The 24,074-nt window shown below is 42.5% G+C and overlaps 1 protein-coding gene across 1 annotated transcript in view; it reads right to left on the bottom strand.

Moving 5' to 3' along the window:
• Positions 1–611: 611 nt before the first annotated feature.
• The window catches only part of rgs12a (regulator of G protein signaling 12a), a 35,455-nt gene continuing 11,992 nt past the window's right edge, over positions 612–24,074 (bottom strand). The window contains exons 4-10 of the mRNA XM_010779510.1: positions 14,993–15,014; positions 10,645–10,814; positions 9,637–9,729; positions 8,988–9,131; positions 7,589–7,771; positions 7,334–7,478; positions 612–784 (exon numbers count right to left, since the gene is read on the bottom strand). Of these exons, the coding sequence (XP_010777812.1) occupies positions 612–784; positions 7,334–7,478; positions 7,589–7,771; positions 8,988–9,131; positions 9,637–9,729; positions 10,645–10,814; positions 14,993–15,014 (930 nt within the window). The remainder of the gene's footprint in view (positions 785–7,333; positions 7,479–7,588; positions 7,772–8,987; positions 9,132–9,636; positions 9,730–10,644; positions 10,815–14,992; positions 15,015–24,074) is intronic.

Here is a 24,074-nt window from a genome sequence, read left to right as displayed (position 1 = left end):
AAAGGTGGCGAAATACCAAAATGAGGTTGATATGATGATGGGAAGCCTTTGTTTGGGATTTTGATCATTATGATATCCAATTATAGCTGTAAGGCACAGAGAGAATCTGCACATCTTTTAAAACAACCTACTCATTGTGCCTTTTTAAGGTTACTAATTTGAAAGGCTGCAATTGATAAAACCATTTTTTTTTTTAAATGTATTTTTAGATTTACAAGCGTTGTCAAATACATTAGAAATTATTCCTAATTTTTCTGTAAATATTCTTTAAAGCTTAAGTTGTTTTATGTTTAAATACACCAGAGTTTTTGTCAAACTCTGGTGTATTTATTGCTTTGAAGTTTGAATATATATTACAATCATTATTTTTTGAGCTATGTTGAACCTACTGTTCACACCGGTACCGTCTCTCAATAAATATAGTTGCAATTCAATTGACACTGTTTATACGCAAATATCTTCTTTGGTTACCTTTTTTGTGGTGTTAAACTTTGATTATAACTCTAAAAACATTGTTATACGTCATGCCATAGTTTGAAGCTGTCATGGTGTTAAATATTGTATGTTTTATTTTCTTAAAGTAGTGACTAAAGTCTTTTATCTGCATGAGTTCACCCTCCTCTGTGTTCTCTTGTGCAGACTACTGGGGCAGTAATGGGCGGAGGGAGTCCCAGGGCTCCTTGTCGTCCGGTACCAGTCTGGAGATGGCCACTTCCTGCTCTGCTGGGAAGATCGAGGTAAGATTCCTCTGGACAAATCACTATGGCAACACAGAGCCCAGTGTCTGGTACAGCTATCATATTAGGCCTGAGTAATTGTTTTTTACTTGTCAGCCCACTCATAGTTAACGGGTGGCATAAATTACAACTGAAGCCGTGTATATAGGCAGTTTCACACCGGAGTACTTTTCCCCAAACTTTTCCCATTTAGTTCCGATAGTTCCTGGGATTTTGCGTTCACACCAAAAAGAGAACTTAGTTCATGAGAACTTTTACCTTAGTGCCAGTACCTCATTCACACCAACGCAACTCCTGTTCAAGCTCCGTGCTAGAGCTTTTCAGGTTCAGAACCGGTTCTTCGGTTTAGCTCCGGTCTTTTAGAACATCACAGAGTCCGACTGGTGCTGCGTCATCGTTTGCGTGCCTGCTTCATAAAGCCAAACCGCGCGGAAACCCCTCACAGCTGACACCAACAACAACAACAATGGCCGATTGTGCTCCAGCTTCCTCTGTACCTCTTCGGAAGACCAGATTCCCAGTAGGTAGCTGGTCTCTTCAGTGGACCACTGCTGCTTGTTAAGTTTCTCCATCGTTGTGTACAAACTGGATAAAACGCCGGCTTTTTGTTGTTGTTCAGGAGTTGATCCCGCCCCTGCCCCTGCCCCTGCCCCTGCCCCTGCCCCTGCCCCCGCCTCGACGTAAGCGTGACGTATGTGGTGCTTTTGCTCCATCTCCGAACCGGCCCTGAAACACCGTTGGTGTGAATGAGGTACTGGAGAGGTGATACTTTAATGGGGAGAAAAAAGTTCCAATTTCTGATTGGCTGGGCGAATTGCAAACCAAGCCCCGTAAAACTCTGAAAAGTTTTGTGAAGCATTAGCATTATTAGCATTAGCATTAGCCCCGCGCACCAACGGAGAGAGAGTAAGTTATGGCAACACAAAAAAAAAACAGTGCTGGGAACTAAGTATGGCAAAGTACTTGGTTTGAAAGCGGCTTTTGTAACACTTCCAGTCCTTTTAATGAAGCCTCCTTTTGTCTATCTTCTTTAGGCTGATAATCGCCACTCAGTATGGGAGCGCTCCCCCAAACACTGCAGCGTGGTGCTGCCCGATGGCTCCTGCTCTCCCATCAGTCTCCGGCCCGGGGCCTCCATAAGGGACGTCCTCCACGACCTCTGTCAGAGCATCAACATCAACATCGCTGCTGTGGACCTCTTCCTGGTGGGAGGAGAGAAGGTAAGACAATCATTTACTGATGAATGCTGGAAACTTGCTGCTAATAGATCAGCAAACAGAGCTCTCAGGCAAGCTCCTCATGCAATCACTGAGTCAACCCTTTGTTTGCGATGAACCAAGCTAATAAAACAATGTATTTTCTTGTGAGTAGTCATTGTTGGAACTTAATTGGAAAAAGCTTAATTTAACCAAAGACACTAAAACAGATGAAGTCATTTGTTTACTGTGTTGTAGAGTTTACGGTAAGGAGTGCTCTGGGTTTGTTGCTTTTTTGTGTTTTTTAATGTTTTTTAATGTTGCTTTTTTCCTCACAGCCTTTGGTGTTGGACCAAGACTGTATGACCCTCAGCTCCCGAGAATTAAGAGTGGAGAAGCGGACGTTGTTTAGGTATGTTCCTTAAACATTTCCTTTGATTTGTCAATTTCCTTTAAAGAGCTCTTCACACATTAATTTACATTGGTTTTGCAAACATAACAAGACAAGAAAACAAGAAATACCCGATCCAGGAAGACCAATACAGGCATGCTAATATTATTAATAGTATGACACAACCTGAATCTTTTTAAATAATAATGATCGGAAAACTACATTTTACAAATAATAAGTTAATCATTTAGAAATACAATTAAATCCATGCCTACTTCCCTCCCTTAAAAGAATTATATTAAACATGTATTGGTCGTCATGATAAGAAAACAGCTGGAGGGGTTATAAGGTCAAAAAGGATTAATATTTTACTAGTTTCACCTTCGTCTAAAGAAGGGTACAAGGGAGCGTTGTACAAAGGAAAAAGAAATCTATTGATCCTTGATATTCTATTCTTCTCTAAATGCCTCGGCCAGGTCTCAAACTGGGGTGCTGCGTCCGATTTCCATGGTTTCTCTTCTTGCCAATAAATATCACTTTCTCACTGTGTGCTTTTATGTCGCCGCTGACATTTACCCGTGCTCTTTCTGTGCTCCTAGATTGGACCTGGTCCCCATTAACCGCTCCGTGGGTCTGAAGGCCAAACCTACCAAACCCGTCACTGAGGTCCTGCGTCCCGTAGTGGCCAAATATGGCCTCCACCTCAGCGATCTCGTGGCCAAAATAGTAAGTCGCCCCCGGTGGCTACAATGCCTTCATGTTTATTTGAAGCTCCTGTGTGTGTGTGTTCAGCATCTTGTGCAGTGTGTGACGGTGCCACAGGGTGGAGTATCATGGTCAGGGGAAGGAAGCGACCGCATCCTTTTCCATCTCTACACGGTGGTTAGCGCTGTGACTCAGTCCCCGAAGATGGAGCAGCAGGGCTATAATTACAAATGACGACACTCCTCAAACATGCCAACTCTTTTTAGTCCTCCCCTCAACTCCTGCCAGAGGATGTATTTTAGTCCTTTGGGTTTCTAGGCATTATAACTCTATTATACAGTAGCCTGAAATACGGTTTATACATTCAGCTTGTGAACTCAATTACAGCCAAAACAAATTGAGACATACTTAGCCATAAGGTGTTAACCATTAAATATGACTTTCTTTCAGAGTGGAGAAACTGAGCCTTTGGACCTAGGCGCCCCCATATCCAGTTTGGATGGCCTGCGAGTTGTTTTGGAGAGGGTTGATCCAGCTGCAGGGAAAGGTGAGACCATCAAACAAGAATACAAAAAATGACCAAAAATAAGAATTCATTTTTATTTCAAATGTAAAGAGAAGATGTGATGGGATGGACACCAGAAGTTTTACTTTTTTCGACTTGTTTACTTGCTTTCATATTCAAAAAGGTTTTTATTTGTCTCATACTGCCTGTGTTACAGCACCTCTTTTCCCCCTCTGTCTGAAACCAGTCTGCTCTGATTCGTTAGCTGGCCAACTCTAGTGTGATTGGCCAACTTAGAGATGTCCCTCCTATCACTTAAAATGTGTTGGAGCGCTAGCCAATAACAGCGCGAGTGATACATAGTGATGTCACTATGTTACGGAAGTAAACATAGGAGACCAATGGAGGCGTTTCAGGCAGGGGGCGGGGGGTGGAGTGTGTAGAGATCATGCAATTTTATTATTTGTTTATTGATTGTTATGAACCTGTCTTGAGGACCACAGATGGAAATGAGCTATTAGCTATAATCTGGCATATTGCATCTCTTCTCTTTGCTGAGATTCATGTTTTTGTATGCATGGTCCTTCTATAAGTAAATACAAATAAAAAAATATTAGCCTTTGCAGACCATTGAAATGCACAAAAACCTTTATAACACACTACAGCAAAAGGGAAACCCCAAAAAGCACAATCTGGCACCCTTAACTTCTGTATGTATAACATGTCTTTTATTCTCTCTGTCTTTGTTTCAAGCAGATAAATCCAAGTCTTCCTCCCTAAAGAACCTCCCTCCCTCCAGAAGTTTTTCTGCTGCTGTGAGTACCTACAATATCTTTTTTCTCACGTCGCTTCAAATGTCGGGATGTGGTGATTTGTCCTTTTCTACTGCTGCTCTGCTTCTGCTCCTTTAAGCCTCATCAATCAGCGGGCCAGTGCACTCACATTTACACTTTTCAACAAGCTTTACATTGGTGTGCACTTCCTGATTTGTTTGTATTCTTCGCCCTAACACCGCCCGTGGCTGACTCACCCGCTCGTATTCTCCATGCTTGAGCTATTATGAAGAAAGATAGGACTCCGTATCGATGTTAGCATGGCCAGAAAAAGGCTCCGACAGACGGACAAGGTTCATTCAATCTGGACGTTCTGCTTCAGCCCGTGCTTAGCCTGCCCCCCACTCCTTACGAAACCCTCCTCCCCCCCACTCCATCCCCTAACAGAGTGCATTGTTATTGTTGCATCTGCAGGGAGATGAGAGGTCAACACCAAAGGACTTTTCTGTGAAAGCGAGTGGACCAGACTCAGCACTCCCAGGGGAAAAGAGAAAACAGAAAAAGATTAATATAGATGAAGCTGAAGGTAAATCCCTCTCTTCCTTCTTCTTCTTCTCTTTTTGATGTTTTTGTGGTGGATTTCTTAGCTTTTGCTTTGCCTCTGGACTAGGGTTATTTTCTCTGTCAGGTGTGAGGCCGCTATGCTGCATGTTAAACTTTGACTAATATTTTCTTCCAGGATTGAACATATTCGGAAGGAGTTAAAGTGATTCTTTTTGGTTTTGTTGCAGAATTCTTTGAGCTCCTGAGCCGGGCGCAGAGCACCCGAGCCAACGACCAGCGCGGCCTCCTGAACAAAAACGACCTGGTGCTTCCCGACTTCCTGCGTCTCACCCCGGCCATCTCCTGCTCCACTCCAGACTCCAAGAAACAGAGCCGGGAGAACGGTGTCTCCTCCAGAGTGGCTCTCAGCGCCAGCCTGCGCTCCGAGAGCCTCGACTCCTCCCTCAGCTCCAGCGCCAACGGACACTCCGCGACGAGGCGGTGCCTGATGCCGCCCACGCGCCACGCCACCTTCGGCACCCACCTGTCCCCCATCCCGCGGCCCTCGGACACCCGGCCCAGCCTCCGCACCGTGGAGGAGGACACCAACAGCGACCTGACCCTGGTGGGGGAGGGCCACATCAGCAGCCCCAACAGCACCCTGCTGCCCTCGTTGTCGTCCCCCATGCCGTCCTTCAACAGCAGCCTGCCAGAACCCAACTTCACCCCCCCACCGCCCTGCCCCCAGCCTCAAGACGCAGGCGGAGAGTCCACTTCAGGTATTTCGACAGTGTAACCCAACCAGTGTGTTTGCGTGTGTGTCGTATGTGCGTGTGCGTTCCCTCCACAGTGGTCCAAACCCGACCACTTTAACGGTAACACTCCCTCTACACTGACTCTGATGCACTTTAATGACAAATTGTCAGTTTGCCATTCCTTTAAGAAAACTGTTTTTCATAAAGTTAGCAAAGCATGTGTGTAAATAGTGATGTGTATATTTTGTTCAGCGAGTACCTGGAAGTCACTTCCAACTGTTGCGTCAGTTCATTCCAGTAATACATTTAGTTTATTTTGGGTGCATGAGGATGGTGATTGCAGAGATAATGAATATGAATAATACATGCATAGTGCATACAGACTACCAATCAATATTTGAAAGTCAGTGAATGCTGTGGTGGAGTCCATTGAAAGTGAGATTGGCAGCTGTGTTTCCTGCCATCATGGGTTCATCATGTACAATTAGAAACCATCGTAGCCAAGTAGACCCATGAAACTGTTTGACAGCATTACAACAGTCATCACTAAACAAATGCTGTGCTCCTCTCCATCCCACCACGTTCATTTCAGAGCAATCCAACAATGTCAGACCCTCGGAAATCCGGTGAGTCATTACCAAGGTGTCGTCTCCAGCTGCAGCCGTTTGAGCAAACGGTGAACATAATTATTCACCGAGAGGACAAGTGCTCCTTAGCGCTGGTGACATTGTTGGATTGCCTGTCACTCTTTCCCCCCGGGTCCCCTCTTTAGACACCTGTTGTAGATAATCACTGCCAATGATCTCTGTACCTGTGATTTGAGTCGATCTAATAAATGTTAGAATTGGAAATCACTCTCGTCTGTCTTTTTACACGTTTGTGAGTTTTCTCTCTCTCACCACCACCTCCACAACCTTTTCCCGCCTCCGCATGCCCCCCCACCCCCTCCTCTTCTCTGTAGCTTCGTCTCCTTTTCTCTCGTGGCTTCCTCCTCTCATCAGCTCCCACTCCTTTGTGTACTTTTCTCTGTGCGCGCGTCTCAGGGTGTCGCTGTGTGTGTTCTGTGTTGGTGAAACACTGCTTGGTGTGTTGTTGCTTCACGGGCTCTGTTGTGTGTAGCTTTAGCGTGGATCTTTTGTTGTGTTGTGCTTGAGTGTTGGCTCATAGTGTACAGCTCACCTGCAGATGGATTTCATTTTTCTATTCCCCCTCCGTGTCTTTGNGGCACAGAGAGAATCTGCACATCTTGAAAGGCTGCAATTGATAAAACCATTAATGTATTTGACAACGCTTGTAAATCTAAAAATACATTTAAAAAAAAAAATGGTTTTATCAATTGCAGCCTTTCAAGATGTGCAGATTCTCTCTGTGCCTTACAGCTATAATTGGATATCATAATGATCAAAATCCCAAACAAAGGCTTCCCATCATCATATCAACCTCATTTTGGTATTTCGCCACCTTTAAACACTGGCCCTTTGTTGATAGCACTAGAGTCAAAATGCTGTCAAAAGGTGTTTTTGGGTACATGCGCTGCGTGTGTAATACTTTGATGACTGCGGGCAAGCTGTGTTTCAACATCCCTCCCCCGCATGTAGCTCATGGCAACCCCGGAGCTGGCATCAAATTGGTGTGTTTTTCAAGGACACATCAGCTCTTTGGAAGTGTTGCGAAAGCTTGTGGAAAACTTTTTTTTTTTACCAGTGTTCTTGTTTATCCATTCCATACCCAGGTTTATGTCTCCTATGTCCTTCTTCTTGGGGCCCTTTCCAAAGCTCCTGTTGCGGGACCACGAGAAGAAGCCGCGTTTCTTATCGGCGCTCTCATCCTTGTCTTCGGTGAGTGACCTCCCTGACCTCTGCTTTCTGGCCTCCTATTGGTTGGAGAACATAAAAGGAAGATGTAACCAGCTGTAAAGGACTGTCAACAAAGCTGTTACTCCATGATTTATTCTAGTGATACAGCTTAAAAGGTCAGTGTTACCTTTTTGGGAGTGGAGAGGGAGGAGCGGTCCGAGCTGGCGCTGTGTTTAGAGGGCGCAGGACTGCAGGGAATCTGGTAAGGGTCCGGCAGAGATCGGCCATCCACCTCGGCACGCATGCACTCTTGGTAAAGGGAGGACTTGAGGAATCGGGAATAACTGTCAAACTTCATCAAATTAAAGATCTGTAGAAGAAAAAGGGCGGTTTTTAAAAACAGTGGTGGAATGAAAGAGGTGAGATACACAAAGAGGCATGTAGGGTCAAAAATAAAAGAGTGAGGAAGAGTAAATTAAACAAAAGAGAAGAAACTACCGGTGGTAACGTATGGTTACCGCTCATGTTATGACAGGTGTCTCAACACTTTTAAATGCTCATGTCCAGCCTGGAAATATACACATGCATGTCTATGTGTCTGTGTGTACAGTATGCGCTTGCTTCTCAGTGGGCGTATGCCAGTTTGTGTTTATTTCTCTGGTAAAGGCTCCGCGCCCTTTCGTAAACAAACCCAGATGGCCATCGAGAAAAGCCAATATGGTTATGCAGAGTGACTAAAGGCGAGAGGAGAACGGAACCCCCTACTGTCAAGGAAAATGACCGGATATTCACGGTGATGCTGAGCAAGCAAATCATGAGAATAATAGAAATCAGAAATCAAACTAATATTATGAAATGCTGAGGGTCAGTTTTTAGGCTTCTATTGAGGGTTTGAATGTCTGCCGTCATATTTTATGATGGCAATACATTTAATAGGAATAACTATGAATCAACCAAAAACTGGGGCTTCGATTTTTTAATTATTTTTTAAGTTTAATATTTTATGAATTCATCACCCTCTTCGTTTTTAGTGAAATGGTTTGTCTTTTTGGATTTAATAAACTTTTTTTTTATGAATAACATTTCGCCAAAGTGTGCACTTAGCAGTTATTAAAAGTTAACCGTTTTTTGACCGCAGTACTCAGAAAGGCTTAATGCTTTGTGTTAGATTTAAAGGTATTATGAATTTCGGAAATTATAGCATTTATCTTTTTCAATGAATTTGACTTTTGGACTCCCCATTGCTGTGGAGTTATTGTAAACGTTTGGATCACACAGATTGGAATCAATCCTATTTTGCAACTTAACAAATAGTACAATATCGGTATTATGCTTCAATAATAACAGTATAACACTGATAGCATTAGTCTAGCCCTTCTTAATCAGCAACTTGGCTGAAACAGTATACACAAACACAATGAATGTCATGCAGAACCAAAATGAATATCTTATTTAGATTTATGACTTTCAACATGTTGAGAGCAGCCTTGATTCAGCTCTTCCCTACCAAAGACATGACGTGTTGAAGCAACATGTTATTTGCAGAGACGAGCTCACTACAACTTCTACTCTCGTTGTGTCTGTACCTGTAGCTGCTGCGTCTTGAACATGTCGGGCCGCGGGGAGGTGAGGACGTCGTCGGCCAGCTGGGCCTGGCTGTCGATGTTGACCGGCATGGTGGCCTTGCTGGACAGGAAGCTGTTGTAGATCTCTCCGGCTCTCTGAGACAGCTGCAGGACAGAGGGCGGACGATGCATTAGAGCCAAGATGTATTTCACATAAAATAATAGCATCATTTCATTATTGTTGGAAGGTGGGACTCATAAGGGTCACAAAATAAATGTACAGGGTCAAGAGAGAATGTTTATGTACAGAATTCAAAATGTAAATGTTTTTTAAATGCAACCAGGAAGTGGGATTTGTATCTTATGCGGAGAAGCAGGACAGAGTCTAAAAACGTTCTTACAGGGACAGTAAAGTATATTGTATTGTATCATATCAAAGACTTCTATACAAAATGATTTATTATATATATTGGCTTTAGGTATAGATGATAGGTTTACCCCCCTTTTATCTTACCTCATTTGATTAAGGAACAACAGTATGATATCTATTCTGTTCGTAGAGGTGATACTCAATTTTGTGTTACGTCGATATAGGACAAAAAAGATAGGAGTGTTTCCAATCAGTCTACATGTCTTAGTCAGTGGGTTTAGCTTCACACACTAGACTTACCTGCTTTTTATCAGCTGCAGGGACATGACTGAAGTATTCACAGGCCTGCCAGAACAAGATATTCTCCTCACTGAATTCTTTCTTGAGAAATTCCTGTGGAGAGAAACAGAAGGAGTCTTAATACGATCCCAAACCGGTGATCATGCTTTTTTTTTTATGTTCTCTGTGCTGTTGCAGTAGTGAGGAAAACGTTTTTTAGGTGAAATGCTGTGAACAAAATTGGTGTAGGCACAGGAGAGTGTGGGTGGATCTGATCAGTGCTGAGGGGGGGTGAGGAGCGAGGGGGCCTCCGGGACGCCAGAACCTAATGCTGAGCCTTCTGAAGGTGTTGTAGGCTAAATTCAAGAGGCACATCTTTTCTGTGGGAGGTTGTATAAATGAAATGCCCGTAATGAAAAGTTTGGATATAGAGAACTGGTTCGGAACTATTGAAATATTCGCCTTGGATTTGGTTAAATAATAAGTCTCTCAATCATGTCATAAATGTAGAAAAAAACACAATCCAAGCCATAAAGAGGGGGCAAACTCTCAAATACTGACAAAAAAGGTGAAATGTTCAAATGTAAAGACTGCATGTAAACAGTTTAATGTTAAAACGTGGTCTAACTCTAACACGACAGATAACTGGATAAGAATGCAGGAGTTGTAATGCCATAATGGTCAATGATCAGCTGATAGAAAAGCACCAAGCACACGTAGGAAAAAGTCTGAAACTAAAAAACATTTGTCTTTATTGCTTACACAATTGAGTTAGGTTACTTTTCACTTTCAATTACATAAATAACTCAAATAGAGTGCAGAGCTCGGCCAAGGCCAATGTCTCATTCAGGTTCTCTGGGAAATTGGTATTACCAATATACCCGTTTTCCAGTCATTTGCCCAACAGGATTGCAATACAAATGCCGTACCTCGCATTGAGATTGAAATAAAATTAAAACATGAAACTTCATGTCAACAGATATTTTCACAACCCTGAATCCAATCACCTATGAAACGTTCTTATCTTACCGAGAAGTAGCGCACCCCCACTGGGTCCTGGAGGAGGCGTTCGAAGCAGGCGGCCCAGCTGGCCACTCTCTGCTCCGGGACCCCTCGCAGGCTGCCCGCTCCTGGAAGACTGCCATTACTGTTCAGGCTGCTCTGGCTGCAGCATCCCTGCAACTGGACTCCACTGTAGTCTGTGGGGTGGGGGGGCACAGTGTAAAGGTTAGAGGAGACATTAGGCGCGTTCACACCAAGTACTTTTCCCACAAAGGTTCCTGAGAACTCTTTAGTTCTCATTAACTAAGTACAGATCGCGTTCACACCGGAAATTAGTTCATGGGGGTGGATTGTGGATTAGGCAAATGAAGCCGCTGACGTCACTTCTTCTTCTTCTGCTTTGGGTTTACTGGCAGGCCGCAAACAACTTCACGGCGTATACTGCCGCCCAAAATCCCCGGAGTTACGGACTGGCTTCAGTAGAAGCTGCTGGGACTCCCAGCAGCTTCTACTGAAGCCTTCCGAGTAAACGGCTAGAACGCCGACACCTCCTCATCTCCACCGCTCCCATGTTTTATTTTGTGTTGACATAAATTAGTCTCTCTGCGTTTCTGCGCTGGGCTAATGCTAATAATGCTAATAAAATGGCGGCTTCACAAACGTTTTTGGGAGTTTAACGGGGGTTGGTTTGCATTCCGCCCAGCCAATCAGAAACAGGAACCTTTTTCTCCCACGAAAGTCCCTGCTCTCTAGCAGGGACTGAAAAGGGGGTAAAAAAGGTTCTCTAGAACTAATTTAGTTCCTGGGACTTTTTGGTGTGAACGCAACTAAATCATAGTCCTCAGGAACCTTTGTGAGAAAAGTACTTGGTGTGAACGCGCCTAAAGAGTGATTCAAGCCAAAGGGAAATTAAAGCCTCTTTAACCTAAATATCCTGACGATTTTGGCATTGGTGTGTTTTTTGTCCCAAATAATTATGCAATTTTCCTCCCTGTCTGTATTGACTGTATATCATGTGTTTCTGATGCACTATGTCATCATAGTTTTAATGTTTTTTTGTGACCGTGTTCTTAAAATGCACTTTATAAATCAACTTGCCTTGTCTTTTGGGAATTTTTATATTTCCCAGGAGGCAGATTGAATTAATTTAATCTGTTGAGGAGAACAGAGCTATTGTGAAGACTTGTATAAACATTTTCTAAGAAACCAACAAAGACTTTTGGTATTGGTACATTTTTTGAAAAGACTCTTAACAAAATTAGGCATGTCTGACTTGAAAGCACAATAAACAGCAATTGTGTTACAATGGAACATTATTAGAAGTGTGTTAGTTTCACTACAGGCAACTATTATACATAAAACTCTTACTAGTCTTTTCAACAAATTGCGGGAAAAGACAAATATGTAATAAAAGTGTTATCAGAATTAGAATACCTTTATTAGTCCCACACAGGGGAACTGTACGTAGTTACAGCAGACAAAAGATCCACAGACAGCTTAATGTTACATATGTTACATGCATTAAAAGGTACTAAGTTATGATATAATTAAAAATATAAAAATGTAATAAAAAAATAAAAGTTACATAATTTTCAAAATACACATCCTGTAACAGTTCTTAGGATTTAGCAGCCAGGTATATATCCCGTTGAGTTGAAAGAGGGAAGATCTTTAACAAAAGGATCTAGCCATAATGGGGAGTCAAGAGGTGCCCTACATCTGCGGCAAACACAATTACAATGTGAAAAGGGATGAGAGAATACGATAAATGTCAAGGGAAAGCTAATGGGTCTTTTACTGTAACCTTTGCTACTGCTCTCACTGGCGAATGTGAACACACTAAGTGAATGTCAAAATATGTTATGTGGGAAGTGGGATCTGATTACAGTGGAGAAGGAGCAGATGTCACTCAGTTGGTAAAAGAAAGGGCAGAGAGGACCGGGAGCGGAATAAAAGACGAAGAAAGAGAGGACACATGGATAATTAAAAGGAAGACAATGAGGGAGAGTGGTGAGGGGCTGCTGGTCATCTAAAGTGGGGGCTTTGACCCTCACAGTACGTGCTATCATGACGGCAGATGGCCACTTTAGGGCTGTGGGCAGGCACAGTAAAAACAAAACACAAATGCCCCTTTCACACCAACGCGTTTTCAGCTCCGGCTCGGAGCTGGAGCCTGAAAAGTACCGTTTTTTCCTGTTCACACCGCAGCGGCGCCGCCTCTTAGCTCCGGAATTCGGTTCACTTCCAGCTCCAAAAATTGTCGGCCTAGAAGCAAGAGCTTCGGAGCTAAGAGGCGGCGTCGCTTACGTCTCTCTTAGGTCGAGGCGTGCAGGAAACTAAATCCACCTCCCCTGAACATGGGTCGACTGAAGAGTCTCGTCATGCCTGCCTACAAGCAGTCGCGCTGAGCAAAGTGACTAGAAGGCAACCACACATTTATAAAAAAAACACACACTTTATAAAGTCAGGCAACACTAACCAGGCTTCGTGTGATTCTGTTTATTTGTACCTTACTTTGACCATCCGTTCGCTGTTATTGATCATTGTGGAGAGAGGCAGACGTTTTGTTTTTTATTATAGCAGCTATCGGATGGAATCCATACATGGGCTGCACAGGTTGAAAAGTATAAGGTTGGAGAAGTCGTTATTTAATTTAATCTGGCTTTGCTTTAAAAGCAACACGATCATCGACCCAACGCAGTCCCCCGTTGTTGTTGTTGTTGTTGTGAGCGCCGTTGGGGAGCAAATCAGCGATGTAAACGGTGACGTCATGACGCAGCAGTACCATCCCGGCTCTGAGTGGTGTGAACAAAGCGGGAGCAGAAAAGGGAAACCGGAGCTGAACCAGAAAAGCTCTAGCTCGGAGCTAGAAAGGGAAAAGCGCTGGTGTGAAAGCCGCAAAAGAGGGTCACAGTGTGATTTCTTACAGATGCTTGCTGTTGTTATTCTGCTCAGAGTTAACTGGTTAGCATGGGCAACTGGTGTTAGCACTGTATCTCTGATGTGGAGAACAGAAAGGCTAGTGGGGTCAAATAAGGTCCGGTCGTCATCTTCCTTCCACACAGGATGTAGGATGGGTTTACAACAGTGGTGAAAGAAGTACCAAATAATAATCGAGTAATACCAACATGTTAATTACTCGATTATAGATAAACTTCCTGCATTTCAAGTCTTATTGTAGTGAAGTACAAAAGTATTATCATCAAAATATACCAAAAGTAAAAGCATTTGTTCGGCGTAATGGCCCATTTTCACTACCATATTAATTAATGGATTATGATTATTGGTAGAGCTAACTGCTTTGTATACTGCTGCTGAATATCCTAACCTATACAAATAAATATATTTGTAAAAAAGTACAATATTGGTTTCCAAAATGTATTGGAGTAAAAGTTTAGAGTAAAAAATTAAAATCAAGTACAAGTGCTTGAGTACTGTATTGTATTACATTCCACCACTGATTTAATAGGTGTACTTAAACTGTAACAAAAAATAAGTAATTTACATAGTACATGATGTTGTTTCAGTAATTCAGCTTATTAGTAAGGTGGCATCTGTATCAGCTGCACTTAGTCAAATGTAATCATCATCCTATATCTGGTACATATCCATGATTATTTTGCATAATGATTTAACAATTATAAAAATACACGTGCCAGTTCCAATGGCTTAATACTCTTCAGAAATAATGAGTTGACGTGTCATTAAAATTGCAAACGCTTTACATAAAGTCTGAGAATCTGAGAGACTGAGGGATTTTCAGGAGAAAGGCCAAATGTCTGATTCCCCCCCCGCCCCCCCTCTGCAAGTCCCCATCCTAAAATGTGCTGACAGGCCAGTTGTTTGGTCTCGGTTTACTGTATTAGGTCTGAGGCTTTGGCAGCCGTGTTTACCACATTGTGTGCCGCTCAGTTAATGAGAAGGCTTTGGAAAGCAAACAGCCATCCGTCCCTAGTGAAAGGAACGGGCTACCCTCCTCACCGTGGACTCGCTCAGCCTGTTAGCAAATGTTATTAAAGACCGCTATGAAAGGGAGGACCAGACATCTAGCTCCGGCGCTAACCCCGAAACACGCTCAGCAAACATCCTTTGTTAATGAGGCATGCTCCCTGCAGTGAGCACATCACCACGTCTTTTTATTAGAACATTTTATTAAGCGACTACAAAGCTGAGGGTAGAAGCAGAAAATAGGGAATAAAAAAGCAGACGGTGGACCAAGATCAGAAAGTTCCTATGTGTCGGGATGATTAAGAGCTTGAAATCTTGGTTCTCTTGTGAGTTCATTCTTTACATTTTAAGAGTTTCACTTACATATCTGACATAATTTTTGATTAGCATGAGTGTTTAAAAGTAGTAATAAGGGAATTGTACTCACCACCATCTGAGGAAGCAGCAGACTGAAAGAGAACAAAGAGAGACATGAGTGAAAGGCTGCCCTCATGACCTCCTTCGCTGAGACCATAGACTGAAGATAGCAGCGTCTCTGCAGGCATCCCAACAGTCCTTCTGAGGTGTGTGTCTTTGTGGTGTGTGTGTGTGTGTGTGCTACTGGGAAAGGGTTGGATCTTGGGTCCTTACACAGGCCCATTAATTTGTAAGAGGGTGGACCCCAGGGTTCTCTAGCACACACAGCTGTTCACACCTCCACACCAGGACCCACCCTTCACTTTATATCACCCCTCACAAACACACAGGCCTGAATGTGTGCATTCCTGCTAACTGCAGTCACAAAGCTCAGAGCCCATCAAGGCAGAGCCACTTGAGAGGCCATCAGTGGCTGTAATGCTCCTCTTTTCACTTGCTAATTTAGGCGATGGCTGCTTTATGCATGTGTCCCTGAAAAGAAGCCCAAGCCTCCCCCGTGGACTTGGACATTTCACAGTGGCAACTTCCCATTATTGGGTGTAATTACAACAAAAGGCATGAAGCTGAATACACCCCCCTCCATGTCAGCGCTTTTGAAGGGTCAACAAATATTTACATGGCAATACTTCAATTTGAAACCCATGCCTCAGCAGTGGGCTTCTCGAAAAATGTGTCAGCATCATTTTTGGTAAATGCTAATAAAGAGAGAGTTACAGCCTTGACTGTGGAGCCGTTGTCACAAATATTTTTAAATGCAGGGGAGGATATGAGAGGCGCATCTTAGGGTTCGGTCCAAGAACACTTGATAAATCGGTGCGTTGGAGGATTCATCTGAATAGGGGAGACTATTTCCAGAAGAGTGCTTTCTGAAGCTGCCACTTCAAAGTGTGAATATCCAAGGCGGATAATACGTCTAAACAAGGCTCTTATTGCCAGGCTGTGTGAGCAGTAAACACAGTTTGTACTTCAGTGGAATTGCATAATACTGGACTGTAAAGCTGAAAAATCAGAGAACAATGAAACAAAACTTTTGCACCCTGCTGAGCGGGCCTGTCACGATTAATTACGTTAGCAACTTATCGAAACAATTGAACTTTTTACACAATCTTAATACTGTATATGGTGTTTACATGCCAGATTATTTACATCTGAATATGATCCAGCTTTTAGTTAACAACATGGTAGATTGAACAGCAGGGTTTCCCCTACTTTTACAAGATTTGGTAACTGAGTTAGGAGTCCTTTTTATTTTTTGCTTGTGTGGTTTTAATGGTTTTGTATATTCATTCAGGGTATAAAAACAAACTAATTTTCAAATATGAATGTTTGAAAATATTATTTTATTCAGTTCAAGTGAATTGTCCTTAGAAAGGGTGTACTTGTATTATTTCTTGCATTAACGTTATCATTATATCATTTTCTTAAAATGTCGTGAAAAACATTTGTGGCATTTTTAATTTTCCTGTCGGATTTAATTCAAAGTATCATTTCCAAATTTGCTGTGAGTTGAATGAGTACAGCTTGATCAAACAGCCACAGAATAAGCTCAGACATATTGTGGACTAGCCCATTCTTTATAGTTTTTGTTGATGCATTCTGAAGCCAGTTAACTTGACCGCGGTCCTGTGCCCTGACGTGATGCTTGGTTCCATTTTGGGAGTGACCACATGTAAAAAGCTCTATCAGACAATGACCACGTAACCACTAATTGTCTGTCGCAGCCTCTTTACAACTAGTCCAACCCCATGTAGTCAACACCCAAAAGCCACCTCTTCAGTGGTGGCTAGCATGTGGACAGTAATCATGGGCGGGTATGGATGAGGACCAACATGAAGCTGAAGCAGAAAAGAAAGAAAACAGAGAACACCCACTCCATCTGTCTGCTGCTTTTGGTCTAAAAACGGCTAAACCTCAACCCTTAAATATATAGAGGGAGACCGACATCACACAATGTGACGTAGACTTCGGTTTTAAACAAAAGCTCCCAGCTGAAACTTTGGAAATGAAAACTGGTCATTTGAGGAGTCAACTACTTTTCAAATGTCCCAAATGGAGAGATGTTACTTCTGGTATGACAAATATAATAGACATCCGCTTCCTGTTAGCAGAAGCTCCTCTTAATCCCAGTTAGGAAACAAGTGGGAGAGTTCCAATAAATCTCAATGAATGCCTTCTTGACACACAGATGACGATCCATCTCATGCTGATGTCAGAGGAAATATATGTTGATGACAAATATGTTATAGGTGGCGTAAGCAGACAACAGTATCTATGAAAATGTTGCTAAATCCTGCAACTACAATGACTGATAGCTAAATACATTTATCAGATTTAGTTGAATTCTATTAGCAATTTTAAAATGGTGTCAACTTCTGATTATTTACATTGTTGAAATTGAAAGTACCGGTTATGTTAATTTAAGTACATCTAGTGGTTGTTTTTTTAAAGAGAGAAAAGTAGCAAATATTCACATTTGATAAGCTGGAAATGACAAATGTTTTTGCTTAGAAGTTATTTGAATAATACAATATTAAAGTTGTTCTTGGTCAATATTTACATGAACTGATATAATAATGACACGTCTCGTTTGTAATAGTTGACCTGGTTGGTTGGTGTGTGTATGAGCCAGCAGGGGTTAGACCACACACACCACTCGTTATTACTTCCTTGCCCAAAAGTTTCCTACAGTGAAGCTGCAGTGATGACCCAGGCCCTCCGTCACCTCTTGTCCACACAACCCCTTCCTCTGTTGACACCTCTTCTGACGATCTGCTCCACCATGGGTGGCTTTGCTGTACTGCCGACCCTCTTTGATCCTTTTCTCTCAAAGCTGAATTGCAAAGATCCCATTTCCCAGCTGGAATCCTTCTGAAAGCTGCCCACGTTGGGTTGTTATCAACCAAATGGACAAAGTCACAGTGAGTACCTTGGCTCCAAACGAGCAGGATTTGGCTTTCGGGTTGGAAAACGCTCTGCTAGCTTTCCTGTGGTACAGCCCCCACGCCGCACAGTCTGGCATCTCGAGACACCACATGCTGAAGGAACGTAGATGATCCCACCAAGACATATTCATGATGATCTGAAGTGAGCCACCGCAAGAAAACAAACTTTCACCGGTGTGAAATCAGTTGAAGGATAAGCCACGTTCATACAAATGTTAATGTCCCCCATTAACATCTCTCACAGACTGTAAATCAGAACCTTTAAACCTGATTTCTGTCATCTGTTGGGCTTGTTTAGGCTTGTTGCTTCCATTAAAAACTTTTTTGAGATGAACCCTGCTCACACAACAGTCGGATATTCAGAAACTTAACTTTTGCAGAAGTCAAGGCTGATTCTAGCACCCCGCAAACAAACAACCACGAGTCCCTGCCGCTTCAAACAGCTGTTCAGAGTGGGAGAGAAGACGAGCGACAAAGAGGGAGATTAATGAGAAAAGCAGCTGAGTGAACCAAAGGAGTCTCCCCGCTTAATACAGAGGAGGCACGCTCGGCAAACCACAGTTTACTTACAGTGTTGAAGTTCCAATTCCTCTTGAAGGAAAGTCTCTTTTTGAGACTCATTGTTCCCTAGTCTGCTACACCAGAAGCACACCGACAGATTATGTGTGTGTGAACGCATACCTGAACATTCCCCACCCAAAACTCTGCAAACCATGTCTGAACAAGTCGAAGAGAGGGGAAGAGAGGGAGGAGGGAGAGAGAAAGAGGAAGAGATTTGACAAGGTACTAGACAGAAAGAGGAGAAGGAGGGGGCTGAGATGGAGGAAAGAAAGATTTCCTTACGCCGCGGCTGTTGCCATGGCAATGCGCCTGACAATACATACAGCCTCTGCCACATTGGCATGAAGGAATCAGATGAATTAATCCCCCCCTCTTTTGATTCCCTTCACAAGACACACACACTGGCCATGTCAAAACCACACTGGCCTTCCCCCCTTCTTTTGTTTCCAGTTGGGGCACTCTCCCTTTGCTTGAAAGAGAGGAGAAATAGCTAGTCTGATCAAATGGAAACCAGATGAATTTTCTTCAATCAAAATAAAAGTTTGGTAGCCCATGACTTGAACTCTGAGTTCCATTATCCGCTGCTACTCACTCCCCCAACTTTAATCAAGTCAATTTGTGTTTTCTGCAAAGCAATTTAGCTCATGTACCGGCAGAAATGATTCTGGCATCAGTGTCCGCTGCCGCGCTGTGCCTCCACATTTCTCGCAAAATCTCTACAATCAGACTGTTTTTGGACCGACTGTTATTCTTCAAGCATTGGTGGTTCATTCTGAGGTTTCCCCGTGGCACAAGAGCTAGCATTCTTTGGACTACGTTTTGCCGTAAATAATGGATGCGATGCAGTGTTTATTAACAGTTGGTTTCATGGTACATTTATCCGGTTTAATTGGATTTTCCCATGATCTATCACTTTGTAAATTGCGTGTTTATCAGATGTGTATGGGCTGTGTTGATTACTCGAACGGTGCAATGACTAGGCTTGGGAGATTGCGGGTGGTTTTTTGGGGCGAATTAAACCAAAGATTCTGGAGTGTTGAAGCGGGCCCATTGGCAGGTCATGGGGTTGCTGCTTTTGCTGCCATAATGGTCCTTCCCAAATAGGGGTTTGGTATTCTTTTTTTCGCAACAAGCCTTCCAATGATTGCATTTACTGAATTTGTCGTGTGGGGATTTTAACCGTAACTTAAGCTATAACCGACAACTTTTTAACCCCCTCAGGAGGGAATTGTTTCCATTTATGTGAAAGCACTAAATGGAGTGATAGAAAATGACTCCATTAGGTTGCAGCAATATATCTAATACCACTGTACTATATACAAATGCATAAATAACGACACATATATGGAAAGCCTCTCCTCAAACAAAACATGTGTGAAGATTCAGCCTATGCTGCCTGTGAGTGTGATTTTAGTTATCATAAAGTAAGACAATTAAGTAAACAACCTTCGCAAATCTACTGTTAGTCAGTTGTAATTAAGTCAAAGAAGGAGCTGAGCTAAAGACAAACTGAACATGCCCTTAAATGATCCTATAACAACTTAGTCTGATGTATAATGAGAACTAAAGAAAGAAAAAGAAGCTCTGCATGTATACTACTCCAAATTGGGTCTAATGGCGCATTTCCACTACAGCGCGGAGCTCGCTTTAAGCGTGCCGACCCGTGCGGGGCCCGTTTTTGGTTGTGTTTCCACTTAGCGTAGTACCGGCTAGCAGGTACTATTTCACAGTTTTCTGGCCCCATAAAATCGAGGTTCATTCCGGGCCAACAACCAGGCTGAGTATGCTAAACTAGAGAGAGAATCGCTGGCAAGGGGGCTACAACTACAACAAGATGAGCATATTTGACCGTGATTTAATTGTAATACACGTTTAAAAAATGATGCCGAAGTAACAACATACTGATACCGGTTAGTAAAAACCATGAATTATTGCTTTGACAAGTCTGCAGACAGACGGCAGGCAAAAAACCTTTTAAAATGCGTGTTTTCTGAATGGAGATCGGCCAAGCTAACGCAGTGTATGCTCCGACCGTCCACACTCACAACAACGGCCTACAGACAAAAATAAAGCAGCGACTGTATTTGCCATGACACAGACAGTCTGTGGTTTGTACTTGTTTCACTTTTGCTTCGTTTCTGAACAGATATGAGGAGCTGTGAGCTTGAGTGCTAACAGCTAACGGCTGATGTTGTTTTTCTGTGGTTCTCATTGAAGATGACGTCACGGCTCCGCCTACACTGCGTTACTATAGTTACTGCCCCAGCTACTAAACTGTAATGGAAATACGCCATAAAGTGAGCCAGTCCTAACAAGGCCTAACGAGGCCTAGCCATACCGAGCGGGGTCGAGCAAGGCCGTGTAGTGGAAATGCGCCATAATTGTGCTGTTGTAGAGCTAGGGTTAGGGTTAGAAATTCAGAAGCTACTCACAGCTGGAAACATGTGAACTGTTTGCAAACAGCGCTGAATCAGCTACAATAACCTTAATAAAGATCACATTGCTGAAGGAACATCTTGTTTTCTCTTTCGAAATTTGAATTGGCAGCAACTCTCCAAAGCAATTGATCTCCATCAGCGCATTGGTGGAGGAATCATTTCCTGTTCGTACAAAATGGTACATTAATTTAAAACACTGTACAATTCAGATAATTGAGTCATGTATACATCACGCTTGAATTGCTGCACAGAAAAGCTCGATGGTATGCTTCATCATGCAGATAAGTTAATCCAGTAAATGAAGCTATTTCTGATGCAAAGATGAATCATCCATCATTGTGGTCACCAATGACAGGACACAGAATAGACTACTCAAGCCCTTTGACCTCCCTGAGAGTTTACTGCAGCCAGGTGAGCATATTTAAAAAGCACCAAACACAAGAAAAGCAAGTTGGAACTCTTCAAACTAAAAACGCCTCCAGGCTGAAGCTCTTCTTTATTTTTTTCTTCAGTGTTGCTAACTGAAGAGCATGCTGCCACAAAGTAAATGGGTTTTACGTGAGTCTCCACTTGATTTAATCTATTTGGAAAACTTTCCTACACAGCGACAATGAACACTTCTTGTCACAAGATATAACTGATTGTATGTCAAGTTCTCCACCAGGCAATCTTCGGCTGAGAGAGGGGGGAAAACCTCGGGATGCTATCTGTGACAGACGACAAACTATTCCCTGACAATAACATCAAGAAAGAGTTTTGCATGGAGTCGACTTCCTTTTGAGGCAGAAAAGAGCAAGGGTGCGGTGACTGATAAGATGGAAGAGACATTTCTTTCTCAACCAAGCAAGAAGTGTGGGGGAGAGACTTATGTGGGGAATTTTGAAACTCCTTTGACAATTTCTAAGTGGAGATGGTGTAGACAGATAGCCATGTTTGAGTTTTCAGCGGTTACGGGAGAATCCAGTGTTTTTAACTTTGGGAAATCTTGTTTGTCACAGCAAGTCTAACATCAATCAACATGCTTATTTGATGCTAGGGAGGGCAGGAAACAACATGAACACAATTAGCGTGTCCTTAGATTTCCTATGTGTCCATAGATCACAGTTGGGAAATATTGAATTCCTTCAGGAAACACAACCTATTTTTATAGCATATTTAAAAAAGGCAACTTACTTAATTGAGAACTCTGTTTTCCGAAAGTGTGTCTTAAAAAAGTCTTAGACAGGCCAATTCCACTTTATTAATGATTCGATTTAGTTTCACGTGTTCTGGGTAACACAATTATTTGATTTTTGATTTTTACCAAAGAAAAACATGACAGTAGAAGGCATGTAATATGGACATTTGGGGTTTCAATTTTATACAAAGTATAATGGTATTATGGCAAAAAGAAACATGCAATAATATTAATTTGAAAAGCTTAAACCAAGTTCAGCTTTAAAAGCGTAATTTAATCAACCAATGCTTTGGCCAAGGGATTTACTGGTTCCAATTTGACCCAAAACTGTATGTTTTTTTATCATTTAAAAAACATAACGATACAGATATCTGACACAACTAGCATTTACCACTGACTATTCAACTGTTTATAAGAAAGACTTGATCATCTTAGTTTAGATTCACATTTGAACCTTTGAAATGTTCCAGATTGAGCAAATCAGATGGAAAGGCGTGTCATATTATTATGCGAACCGATGCCAGCATTTGTGATTAAATCATGTTTGATCTATACACTAATCCAATAAAAGGGGGGGTTTCCATTCCAACAATTAAACAACAATCTTTAAATCACACGGTAAAATGATTCCTCGTGGATAAATGTCTGGTCCTTGACCCTGAAACTGAGCCATGGGAGTCCAGACTTTAGCCGGGGGGTCTTTTAAGTGTCCACTCAGCTAACAAACGGGTTGTTCTCCATGTCTTTAAAGACCTGGGTGATTCGCATGCAAACAGAGGCCACCGGCACAATGTGTTTCATCTCTTAATCCCCTTTATCGGCTGTAATCTACTGCCGGCTCCACAACTCTAACCCGTCAGCCACAGCAGATGGGAACGGCTCCGCTCCAGTGTGGATTAAAGTGGCATTACTATGAATTGTGCAGTGCTACCGGTGTGTGTGGTGTGTGTGTGTGTGTGTGTGTGTGTGTGTGTCCTCCACTTGTTGCTGATAAAAAGCTGACAGGGAGTGCTAGCATTCCTATGGGTGGAGTTGTTTACCTTTTTCCTCTCTGCTGCCCTACTTCTCGCAGGGTCAGGAACGCTGACACTTTAACAAATATCAGAATGAGTCTTTTCCAACATATGACGACAATGTGAATTCTGAACATAACTCCCTTTGTTGTGTCGAAGTAAAAATGCTAGTTTGGAGGAAATGCTGCATATAAAATGAGTGACAGACAAACAGAAGATTTATAAGGCTAAACTAAAATAGAATTACTTCAGAGAGGGAAACTTCCAGCGACCACAAACCCTCCCATCTTAATTTATTATCACGGTGAAAGGGCCGCGCTCAGCCTGGAGGGCTTGAGGTGGGTAAACCACATAAGATACCACCACACCCTTTTAGCGCTCTCTTTCTTTTCCATAAAAAACACCAGAATGGACTTTCCAACCTGAAACCAGACACTTGTAATTAGCCCAGTGAGTTTTGCACGCAAAACATCTTACAGCTCTGTGTACAGTGTTTTCAAAAGTCTTGGGGCCTGGGTACATTTGTTGTGCGATGATAAGGCCGAGATATGATTGAATTTCTGCCTACAGGAAACTCACAAGGCTTTAGGTTGCCAATAACAAGAAACTGGCATAATTGTTTACTTCCTGTGTAAGTCCTACTGACCTTACACCCCCGCTGTTAATCTGTTTGGTCATGCAGGGAACCTGAGATGGTTGAGGGAGACTGGGAAAGAAAAGAAGGTGATTTGGGCTTTTATTCATCCCTCTATGCTCAGGGCTATAGGGTGGCATATGTCTCCATGGGTATTTGGCATGGGGACAAATCATAACAATGGCCAAAAATGTGAAAAAGTGTAACTTGGGATCTTTCTGATTTACGTATATCTGCAATTATTCTATCATATGTTGCCTTTTGCTTAAATTCTGATTTGCATTTCAAGGCAACCTTTTTATTCAACAGCCTTAAGAAATATCCAGC

Source organism: Notothenia coriiceps, unplaced genomic scaffold, assembly GCF_000735185.1.
Source record: "Notothenia coriiceps isolate Sejong01 unplaced genomic scaffold, NC01 NC01_scaffold00020311, whole genome shotgun sequence".
Taxonomy (NCBI): domain Eukaryota; kingdom Metazoa; phylum Chordata; class Actinopteri; order Perciformes; family Nototheniidae; genus Notothenia; species Notothenia coriiceps.
Note: the sequence above shows the minus strand (reverse complement) of the source record. Positions and strands in the feature narration are given on the sequence as shown.